The 12,431-nt window shown below is 38.2% G+C and overlaps 1 protein-coding gene across 10 annotated transcripts in view; it reads left to right on the forward strand.

The window, feature by feature from the left end:
* Positions 1–12,431, forward strand: part of agla (amylo-alpha-1, 6-glucosidase, 4-alpha-glucanotransferase a) — a 159,911-nt gene that overhangs the window by 43,331 nt on the left and 104,149 nt on the right. For all 10 annotated transcript variants that reach the window (XR_535914.2, XR_014084137.1, XR_014084136.1 and 7 more), the window contains one exon: positions 6,578–6,781. Coding sequence is in view for 7 of the 10 variants with exons in the window: in XM_081597816.1 (XP_081453942.1) it covers positions 6,578–6,781 (204 nt within the window). In the remaining 3 variants the exon portion in view is untranslated. The remainder of the gene's footprint in view (positions 1–6,577; positions 6,782–12,431) is intronic.

Below are 12,431 nucleotides of genomic sequence, written 5' to 3' on the forward strand. Positions count from 1 at the left end.
TATGCCTGTTCTATGTATTTAATATGCTGTGTTTTTATTGTCACCAACTGTGTGTGTAATGTGATTCGTGTGCTGAGGAGTGATCAGAAACCCAGAGAACAGATTTGAGGTGAGGCGGGCAGTTCTCGTGCCTCATCGCTGGGGGCACTCATTGTGACTCCACAACTGCAGAGTAAGAGGCAGTAATAGGGAGCTAGCCATACAGTAGCTGCGCTGATACAGAGAGCGAGAAAGACGTGGTTTTCAGTTGTACTTAAACGGTTTCTCTCTTTGCTGTTAAGCACAGCACAAAAGGTTCATAGCCTCACCAGCTATGAACCTCACCGCACGTCACTGACTAATTGCACAGACACGCACGCACGCACGCACGCACGCACGCACGCACACACACACACACACACACACACACACACACACACACACACACACACACACACACACACACACACACACACACACACACACACACACACACATATATATATATAATGTATTAGTGAAACCTAGCGAAGGTATACCAGAATTCAGCTGTAGAAGCAGAAGTTTGTGTGCAACCTGAATTATTTGAAAAAGTCAAGTGAAACAGAGCTTAAGAAAGAGCATAATTGGCACAAGAGGAAATCATTGCAAATCCAGAAATGGTTGAAACAATTGAACAGTGAAACGGCAATAAGCTAAAATTAGCGGAAGCAGAAAAACCAGAAATATTTAAGGAGTAAAATAGAGCAAAACCAAAAGCATAAAGGGTCAGAAGAAGCAGAACATTTTAATGTATGAATTGCTAACATTGATTAAAGATTGTAGAAGATCTTAAAAGATAGTAGAACCAGAAGGCAAACAGAAAAGTAGACAAGCAGAATGCATAGAAAGAGACAGAAACAGAGCACAAAAGAAAAATACATTGAAAGAATAGGAGAAAGTGTGTCATGGCTGTACTCCAGAGGAGTTTGACAGAAAACAGTAAAACCTGTAGCAATGATAGTAATAGTCCCATAAAGTAGACACTTGTGGCTACATTTTAATGCATAAATTAATTCTTTACAGAGAAATATGCATGAATAGCATCACTTTGTTTGTCGAAAAAGTTCAAAAATGGCAGTTACTAGAGTGCACACTCTAGTAACGGACGTCAGTTAGTGAATTCCACCATGTATTTCAATGGGGCAAAAAATTTGCACACAAGGGCAATTATTTCAAAAATTACAATAGTGAATTTTAACAAAAGTCATAGCAACAATCTCCTGAAGAAGCTGAACGTTTTGATATATAAATTAGCACAATTAGTTGAAGATAGCAGAAGTAGTTAATGACCAAAAAATGTGAGGAGGATCCACTGATAAAGAAATAATGAAAAACGATTAGTGAGGATGCACTGAATGCATTCTCACTGACTAGAAAAATAGCTGTTCCTAGCGAAACAGCCATGAGAAGGCATATTTGCCAGAATGACTCCTGCAGAAATGCAAGAAAAAGCTGAGAAAAGCTTTAGAAGAAAGCAGACGAAATTGAAATGGTAGAAACAGTGGAACAGTGAAACGTAGCAAGCACCATAAATTAGCAGAAGTAGAAATTAGTACACATCCAGAAATATTTGAAGAAGTGAAACTTAGCAAATCAAAGAGCATAAAGAAGCATATTTGCAGATTGATTGATAGAGAAGTGTAAGAAGCATAACAAAGAATAAGTAGAAAAACAGAAGAAAGCTACACTCATACATTGTAGAAAACCTTTGCTAAGTAATGAAACCTAGCAAAAAAAAAAAAAATATATATATATCCATCCATCCATCCATTTTCTTCCGCTTATCCGGGGTCGGGTCGCGGGGGCAGCAGCTTCAGAAGGGAGGCCCAGACTTCACTCTTCCCAGCCACTTCTTTCAGCTCCTCCGGAGGAATCCCAAGGCGTTCCCAGGCCAGCCGAGAGACATAGTCCCTCCAGCGTGTCCTGGGTCTTCCCCGAGGCCTCCTCCCGGTGGGACGTGCCCAGAACGTCCCACCGGGAGGAGATCGAACGTAGATCGACCGGTAAATCAAGAGCTTCGCTTTTTGACTCGGCTCTCTCTTCACCACGACGGACCGGTACAGCGCCCGCTTCACGGCAGACGCTGCCCCAATCCGCCTGTCGATCTCCCGCTCCCTTCTTCCCTCATTCGTGAACAAGATCCCCAGATACTTAAACTCCTCCACTTGAGGCAGGACGACCCCCCTGACCCGGAGAAGGCACTCTACCCTTTTCCGGCTCAAGACCATGGCCTCGGATTTGGAGGCACTGAGCCTCATCCCGGCCGCTTCACACTCTGCCGTGAACCGCTCCAGTGAGAGCTGCAGATCACGTTCCGATGAAGCCAACAGGACCACATCATCCGCAAAAAGCAGAGATGCGATCCTAAGGCCACCAAAACTGATCCCCTCAACACCTCGGCTGCACCTAGAAATTCTGTCCATAAAAGTAATGAACAGAATCGGTGACGAAGGGCAGCCTTGGAGTCCAATATATATATATATATATATATATATATATATATATATATATATATATATATATATATATGCAGTCTGTCATCATGGAAAATACTAAAATCATTTATAAAGATGAGAGCATGTACGTTGTTAATAAAATGGTTAAAAACATTTAATGTATGAACTGGCAGGAACTCCTCCAATGTGGCGAGCCAGCTGTAGCACAGCTAAGAGCAAGGGAAAGAGTGTGAGCAGCATGGACTCAAGCATGTTTGACAGCGTTAAGATCCTCCTGTCTTGTCTTTCAACAGTATTTCTTTGAAATACAGCATTAGCTTGGATAAATGATAACTGCAACCAGCAGATTAAGATATTGCACCAAACTGTAGACATTACTCAACAGAGAAAACAAGTAATATTTGAATTTTGTACCTTAAGAATATTTAGGTTAGCATACAAATACTTGCCATTGTCCATTTTATTCACTTTTTCTGTTATTTTATTTTTAAATCGGACCAAGGCTGGCCCCAGATTGTATGGGGCCTTGAACAGAAATTGGTGGAATTTGGGAGATATCTGATACATCTGATATATCAGATATCTGATTTGATATCTGATTCATCAAATCAGATATTGTGATGAGCATTTTACAAAACACATTTGTATCCTAATATAGTTTTCGGTCATGTTATATCCAGCTCTAAATTTAAAATCAGGCATTAATCAATGCTTTACTAGAATCTACCTGGGATGCATGTGGCTAGAGTCAACGTAAAGCCCTGACTGAATGAAAATCATTATAACCTATTTATGTCACGTTAACGAAGAACAGCTGAAAATTTACAGTTGATTGCTACCGCAGTTTATCAACTGCGGTAGCAATTTGGCTCCAACTCCTCCCTTTGTCATTTCTATATTCTTTGCACGAAATGTTAAATATTAATGTTGTTTCCAAATATCTCCAATGTCCGCTGGATTTTGGGTTGCGCCTTGTCAGCTGTTTGGGATTTCCCTCCGTAATTTCCCCTCAGAAAGCGAGGATTCTCCTCCGCTCTTTCTGATTGGCTACCTGTCACATTAAGCGTTAAGCTCCCAGTCGGGGAAAACCCCTGATTTAGATCAGAGCGGCCATGACAATCTAAATCACACTACAGAATGATCGGTTACAAAATCACCAGCAACAATCTTAGATCGGCGAACGATCTAAGATTATCGTAAGGAGAAAATAGGTTAAAAAAAATCGTGTAGTTTGAACTACTGCATTAGGTAGTTGGATGTGCCGTCTTCTCTATTTAAATCTAGTGATTACTGAAGGGCAATATAGTATACAGACTTTATAATCTGCATTCTTTTGGTTGAATGCAGTATTCATTTTGGCTTTATGTTGTTCAGTTTTTATTCAAGTACGTTTTTTGTTAATGGAGACTGAGAAACAATTTTATTTTTGTGTTTGGTTGTTTTGTTTATTTAGTTTATCAGTTCCAGTGTTATGTATTCTTTTTAAAATAAAGTGCATCTATGGCATGAAATAGCATGCATTACTACGCCATTTCAGTTAAATCAGTGTCAAAAGGTCTTGAAACAATATTATCGTTTATCACAATAATTTTTTAGACAATCTCTCAGCAAAATTTGTTATCGTGACAGGCCTAGTCTTAAGTTTACCTCAGGGCGGATCACGTGCACCTCCTTTCACCCAAACTGGACACGGGCTAACCTATATGGATATTTGCATCAACCCCCTGTGAGGAATTATGTTACTTTCCAGAGTTTTTGCTCAAGGTAGGAGTTTAAACCCCACCGTGTTAGCTCTGGTTGCGCAGCTTTACGTGAACCCGCAGGAATAACTTGTAGTCACACTTTCAGACATGCGTGTTGAGCGAGTGTTGAGAATGATTTATATTTGTTTACAAAGAATTTTGTGCAGCTTTTCTATCTCAACACACTGCTCTCTTTCCTGTAAAGTTTGTGTTTGTGGTCCCGGTTGGTCGGAGCGTTAGTGGTTAACGAACCAACGCTAACCTCAACATGCAGGTTCAGCCTGGTGAGGAGCTTTCACGCTCTCCTAGCAGTCACGCATCATGCTGATTTTATATTAATTTATTTTATTATTTCCGGTTACATGATGCATCAAACCATATCAAATGTATTGTCCAGCCAGAGTTAATGCGCGCAGCTGGCGGAGATCTGAGAAACTTGACCAACCAACATAGTTTTTGTGTCACCTTATTAAAAACTCAACAGACCTGAAATGGAAGAGCTACTAAAACCACATTAGCAGCATTTTATTCAATCTCCCGTTTGTTGCGCATCTCTGCGCAGTGCAGCGGGTTTAACTCATCATGCAGGGCCGGTCCAAGGCTATATGAGGCCTGGAGCAGAATTTGACTTAGGGGCCCCTCTTCCTGCTAAAAACAGCACCTCTAACAGCTTCTGTGTTGGATTTAATCTGGGAGAGGTGGAGTAGTTTAATAGGCCAACCTAAAAACAATCAGTTATAATTGCAGTTTACTAGTTTATATTTGTGAACAAACAGCTCAAACTCAGACTAAACTCACAGCATCAGTGTTGCTATGAATATTGTCCTTTGAACTTCTGGAAAGTAAACTTTCCAGCTCCTTAAAATCTTACTGTTGGTTGCGATCAAAAAGAAGAAACCAGACTGGAACCAGCAGTTTTGGAGCTCTCAATATTTTTTCTTTTATCTTCAGTTTCACACACTTCAGTTCAATTTACAACATAGCATGTCAGTCAAAACAAGAAGAAAGAGAATCTCCCTCTCATCTGAACCACCTGGCTTTTAAGGGATTGGCTTCCACTAGGACTAATTAGAGGGGTAGAGACATTCACATTTCTAGAAAGAAAGAACAAACATTTGTACTAAACTATTCCTAAAAAAATGTCTACACAATTAACTCAAACAAAACTAGAAACAAAAACAATTAGGATCCAATCAAAATAAAAATACATCTCTCCTCCCTCTCAGAATATGGATTTTCCCAATGAGGCTGATTGGAAACACCAGGTGCTTGTCAGCACTGCTCATGGGCGTGCATCCATGTCAACACATGACCAGGTGACCTCAAAGAAATGAGAAGATGATTAAAACAAGCAAATAAATCAAGTTACTTCCCCAAACAAATACATTTACCCAAATAAATTGGAATATATAAAGTACACAAAAAACAGCACCTGTTAGGGAGGGGGTAAATCCCTCACACTTACATACAAATGTTAAACAATTTAAAATCTTTTAATTTATGTATGCTGAAATTGAATCAAATTTAACATCAATAATCTCAATAAACAAATGTCACATTTATGTAACTGTGGTCTGTATTAAAATATTTGCATTTATTGACCCCTGAACCCTGGGAGGCCTGATGGAGTCGCTGACTTAATTTGGATTAAACAGAAATGCAACAGAAGTGAAATAATTGATATTCATTTTAATTGTATTTTTTGATTAGTTGTTTTTATGACTAGTTGTGGGTTTAAATTGCATTTCACTGACGCTGTTTTCCAGTAACATATAATTACCCAGTAATATTTTTACATTTCCTGTCTATTAAACATCTTTTAATCCAAAAACACGATGGACCGCCTCGGTGCACCGACCACCAGGCTTACCAAGTTTTCTGAGGGAAACCCTGGAATCCCCTTTCTCTTTAAAGTTGCTTGGCACCTTTCCACCTTTGTGGAAAGGTGGAACTTAGCGAAAACGAACGTTCATGTATCCTGAATGGTTGTCACGGGAGATTCAAAAATTTCTCAAATACCCATTAAAGAATCAAAGCAAAACTGCATGTACGTTTTTGATGAGGGAATAACATTAGAACGTGATGTAAAGCTCAAAAACGAGATTTTTACATAATATGCCCCTGTTAACTTGACAGATGCGACAGTGTATTCTGGATACCATGGGAATCTTTGATTTGAGCTGAAATCCATACCTTGTGAATCTCCATCAACTCTTAAACATATTTTTTTTCTGTCACCCCTGTTGATAAACACTTGAAATCTATCACTCTGGGTGCAACCTATTTTATGTAACTGTTTCAGACTCTGGACATATGTGCATGAGCCACATGAGATCTTGTACTTTGTCTTTCCTTCAGGTTACAACATGATCCACTTCACTCCTCTGCAGACTTTGGGAGAGTCTAGGTCCTGTTACTCCTTAGCTGACCAGCTGACCTTTAGCCTGGAATTCAGCCCAGATGGCAAGAGTTACACCTGGGAAGATGTGGGAAGGCTAGTGGAAAAACTGAGGACGGAATGGAATATGGTATCAATCACTGATGTAGTGTATAATCACACTGGTGAGTGGATCTAGTCATTATAGACATTTTTATTCCTGTTGGTAAACTTCTGGTTTGCACCTCTGCCAAGCAAACATCTGCTCTAAAACAATTAATAAACTGTCCTGATGAAATAATTTTTATTGTTCTTTGTGATGGACCGAGTTAAACAGGAGGAGTCACAGGATAAATTAGAAAAATAGGGTTTCTTTTATTCTAATCCAGAGATTATGAATGGCAAAAAGATCAAATTGAGCTAATAAAAGAGGTCAAAGAAACAAAACTGAACTCGGGCAAAAATACTAACAAACTGGCTGCACAAACAAACATAACTGACCTAACAAAGAAATGACACACAGGAGTATATATACTGGCTGATCAGACCAGTTAAGACCAAATAGGGGTATGATAGGTATTTTCCTAGAACCTACATAAAAGAACCACAGACAACGTATATGAATTTTTAGCCGACTTCTGCAGAAGGAGAAAAAACTCCGTCAGCTCCTCCGAGCTGTTCACAGAGCGTTCTGAAAACCTTCAGTTTGTTTGTCTCTTTTATTAGCAGAAGAGAGAAAGGTGTGAACAGGAATGGAGGGGGTGAAACCCACATCCTATATTCACAGTAGGATGTGAATTCAGACAGACAGAGGGGAGACACAGAAACTAAATTAACACATACTAGGTTTTACAGCTCAGGACTTTCCCAGGAAGATCTAAGTCACCATCTGTACAAACATGCTTGATTAAGGAAGATTTACCTTTTGTCTCCCAAGTTTCAACAAGTTTGAACACTAAACCTCTAAATATAAACTAGTAACATAAACTTATAAATATAAGAATGATAACAAACATAATAACTCTAACAGGGTATCTAAACAGAATACAGTTACAAATGACACCAAAAACAAATGACAGTACAGCTAAGTTTGGCTAAACTAAAACCCAAAAAGGAAAATCTAAATTATTCAACTTTAAACACTAATATTTACTTAAATACAAAACTTATCTAAACAAAGAAACTACAAATTCCCCCTGCCAGCAGGAACTAGTGGTGCAGTCCAATCAGCATTTGAGCCTGCTGAGCCCTGGCTCCCACCTTTTGTCTGGCACTTCAACGCAGGTAAGTGCCGGCAGGAAAACAAACAAAGAATTAATCCTAAGCAAACAAAATTAACTTTAAGTTGATATAAATACATATGTTAACTAAATGTGCGCGCTAACAAATAGAACAAATGTATCCAAATCAACTAATAAATGTTTTATTGAAACTAAAGTGTTGTGTTTGTATAAAAAAATAAATTGTGCATTAAAAGAGGTCCCGACATAGGAGTGTGGCCATGGATTTGGCCATCACATTCTTCATAAGACACCTTATGAAGGTGTCTTTTTTTTATTTTTTTTAATTAATTTGTTAATTAAAAAAAATTTTAATTAACAAATTAAAATTTTTTTTTATTTACAATAATATGTTCAACAAGTTACACAAACAGTAACTAAAAGAATGACGAGGCTTAAGGAAGGTAAAAGAGCAAAAATTATGTGCAGGAAAAGGTTACAAATAAGAAGATGTTACAAACGGGAAAAGGTTATATACAGCAAATTAGGGCAGATTACATGAGAAATTCTTTACAAATTGAAGCAGCCTTTAAAGCTTTAGTATTTTAGTATACAGTATTTCAGATAATACAAATATGAAGAAACATAGGCACAAAAGGCATTCAATTTGGGTTTCAACTTAAGAAATTTCCAGCTGTGGATATTAAAGTTTGATAAAATTAATATTAAGTTTATAACAAAAACTTTATTTTTTGAGTGTTTAAACAGAAAAAGCCACATAATATAGTTTTAAAGTTAAACGGTACATCTATTTACAATTTCCTTTTGAAGAGTAAAAATTATATATTTCCAAAATATTTGAATATAAAAGCAGTCCCAGAAAAGATGAGTGATGGTTTCCTCAGAATTGTGACAAAATCAACATAGTGGGTCTAGTGTAGGCACCAGCACCCCTCCCGACCCCACTAAGGGACCAGGGTGTACAGAAGATGGATGGATGGATGGGTGGGTAGGTGGATAGATGAATGGATGGATGAATACAGAACACGACAGAAAATAATTACAAATGTCCACTACAGTGGACAATTTTTCAACTTTTAAATACTATGATAAAATACAGTCAAAATAATTCATAGAATGTTTTAATATGCTGCTAAGAGACTTATTTTGAATATGCCAACACAATTTTAAACCAAAATGTGCACAATAAAAAGTATTATGCACTTTTTCTCTTCCCATAAAATGTGCTTGTAATGATGGATGCCATTTTTCTGGCATCCATCATTACACTTTTGTACCTTCCTCAGGAAGGTACAAAAGTGGGACTTTTGTACCTTCCTGAGGAAAAGGAAGGTACAAAAGTCCCACCCCTTCAAATTTGGAATAATTGAAAAGCCCCAAATGTCCTCTGTAAATACCAAAAGGAATTAATCCAGTAGTATGCAGTGGGTGGGAGATATTCAAGTTTACAAATGTCCTCTACAGAGGACAAATTTGAACTACTGGTAGTCAAGAGGTGCGTATCGACTTTTTAAACTGCTCACCGAAGCAAAAACGATGAGTGTTTTAAACAGAAATTCCAGTGAATCAAAAGCTTTATGGAAGTCAAGAAAGAGAATAAAACTTTTTTTCTGATATTAAATCAGAGTAATCTAATAAATCTAAAACAATCCTTATGTTATCAATTATGCATCGTCCAGCCATAAAGCCATTTTGAGATTCTCCAATAACATTAAGTATGGATTTACATTCATTAGCCAAACATAGAACATATTTTATAATCATTATTTTATAAAGTGATAGGGTGCCAATTGTCTAAACTTAATGCATCTTTATGCAGTTTAGGAATTAGTGTAATTAGGCTTGATGTAGTGTAAGTGGTAGTTATTCTTTGTATACTTTCTGTAAAAACATTCAATAAAAAGGGAGCAAGTTGGGTAGAGAATAATTTAGCAAATTCAGATGTTAACCCATCGGTTCCTGGGGATTTGTTTAATTCAAGTTTTTTAATAGCATCTGAAAGTTCTGTAAGAGTTGTATTGGAATCACAAACTGACCTTTTGAGTTCTCCAATGGTTTTAACATGACCAAGATTCTTAAAGAAATCATTTATTTGGGTCCCTGAAATATTTGAGGCATATAACATTTTATAATAGTTTTCACAGATCTTGTATACTTCACTGGGATGTACAAAATCCATCCATCCATTTTCTTTACACCCTTGTCCCTTAGTGGGGTCAGGAGGGTTGCTGGTGCCTATCTCCAGCTAACGTTCCAGGCGAGAGACGGGGTTCACCCTGGACAGGTCGCCAGTCTGTCGCAGGGCGGGATATACAAAATGGTAAACAAAATTACCATTTGAGGAGAGCCTATTTTTATTATTTTTATTCTGTCTTTGTTTTTCTAGTTCAGTGTTTCTCAACCCTGGTCCTCACTACCCCCCTGCTCTGCATGTTTTAGATGTGCCTCTATTCCAGAACAGCTGATACAAATGATTGCATGACCATCAAGTACTGCAGAAGCCTGTTAATCATCCAGAGAGACAATTCAGGTGGCAGAAGGGAAATATCTAAAACATGCAGGGCAGGGGGCGGTGAGGACCAGGGTTGAGAAACACTGTTCTAGTTTTAAAAAGTAAATTGAATTCTGCTAACCCTCCTCTAATCATTTTGCTCTTGATCAAACAAACGCACTATTAGCTTTATTTATGTATAACTGATCTAATTTTAGTTGTAATGATAGTTCTGCTTGCTGTGGTTCAGATAGGTTTTCTGGCTAAATGGATGATAGAGTAGTAAGGTTTGTTATTAAAGTATCTTCCTCTACTTTTCTTTACGTTTTTTGTTTAGAACCAAATTCTATTAAAAAAAATTCTTAGCTCAATTTTTAAAAGTTCCCATTGTTTTTGATAATTACCGTCTTTTGCAGCAATCCTAAAATATTCTAAATTTGTATTTCTTATTTCCTTTAGAGCTTTGTTTTGTAAGAGAAAATTACTAAGTTTCCAATAGGCTGATATCTCTGAGTTCGTTTGTTTGGTGATAAATTTAAAGTTTATACAATTGCTTTGTGGTCCGTTAAGGGTGTCGGCATAATTTCCGTTTTACTATTCAGTTGAGTAAGAGATTCTGAAATTAACCAAAAATCTACTCTAGAATGTAATGAACCAGCTCTTTTTGTCCATGTAAAGTTTCTTCTACCTGGACTGTTAATTCTCCAGATATTAACAAGGCCTCTTTCATTCATGAAATCTTATAAAAAAGTCTTCCATAAGTCCTCGTCCCATTGTGATTTGCAGAAGTTGTAATCTTCATTAGTTGAATGCGATTCCTAAACCAGGCAAAAGTCTGCATCAAAGGTTTTTTAAAAAGAAAAACTGCCTTTCGTTTAGTAATGTCTAAGCCTCGTGCATTAACTGAAATAAATTTAAAGTAGAAATTTTTAATAGGAACAATAGATAACAAGTCAGAACAGTGACTTAACTAAAGTTGGGTGAAACATAGAACTATTCTCCCTTTAAAAATGGGCGAAAAATGTATCCGTTAGTATATTTCTTTTTCAACAAATCCTCGTCCTCCAATGCCATCTGTTTCTCCTCCCTTGCCTTTTGAATGATGGACCACAGCCGTTTTCTTTTGTCACTATCCTCTGGGGTCAGGTCTTCCATGAAGTGCAATTTCCTCTGAGTCAGGTTGTCTGCCTTTTTTTTTCTTCCACAGCATCCCGGTAATGCCCCATAGCAAACTAGATCATGACATCCTTGGTTGGGGTTGAGCCCTGGCCATATTTAATCTTCTGAGCCTGTGCACTTAATCGATTACTTTCGAGAATTTTTCTTTGTGGCTTGAAGCTATGTTTTGACAGATGTCAATCACTTTCATCCTGAGCTCTTCCCCTTCAACCTCCGGCAAACCCCGCCAACGTAAGGTCCAGCAGCTTTAATAACGTGCCAGCTCGACAACTTCATTCTCCAGAAATCTCTCTTTACTGTAGTCTTCAATGTTTCTTTGATGTCTTGCAAATCAGATGAATTCAATTGACCTCTTCAGATGATCCAATGGCTTTTCAAGGAAGAACCTTGCTTACAAATAGCCAGCGTTAGCCCCTTCTCTATCTATCTATCTATCTATCTATCTATCTATCTATCTATCTATCTATCTATCTATCTATCTATCTATCTATCTATCTATCTATCTATCTATCTATCTATCTATCTATCTATCTATCTATCTATCTATCTATCTATCTATCTATCTATCTATCTATCTATCTATCTATCTATCTATCTATCCATCCATCCATCTTCTGCCGCTTATCCGGGGTCGGGTCATGGGGGCAGCAGCTTCAGAAGGGAGACCCAGACTTCCCTCTCCCCAGCCACTTCTTCCAGCTCCTCCAGGGGAATCCCAAGGCGTTCCCAGGCCAGCCAAAAGACATAGTCCCTCCAGAGTGTCCTGGGTCTTCCCCGAGGCCTCCTCCCGGTGGGACGTTCCTGGAACACCTCACCAGGGAAGCGTCCAGGAGGCATCCTTATCAGATGCCCACGCAACCTCAACTGACTCCTCTTGACGCGGAGGAGCAGCGGCTCAACTGAGTCCCTCCCAGATGACCGAGC

Source organism: Poecilia reticulata, chromosome 17, assembly GCF_904066995.2.
Source record: "Poecilia reticulata chromosome 17, P_reticulata-male-v2, whole genome shotgun sequence".
In the NCBI taxonomy this organism is placed as follows: Eukaryota; Metazoa; Chordata; class Actinopteri; order Cyprinodontiformes; family Poeciliidae; genus Poecilia; species Poecilia reticulata.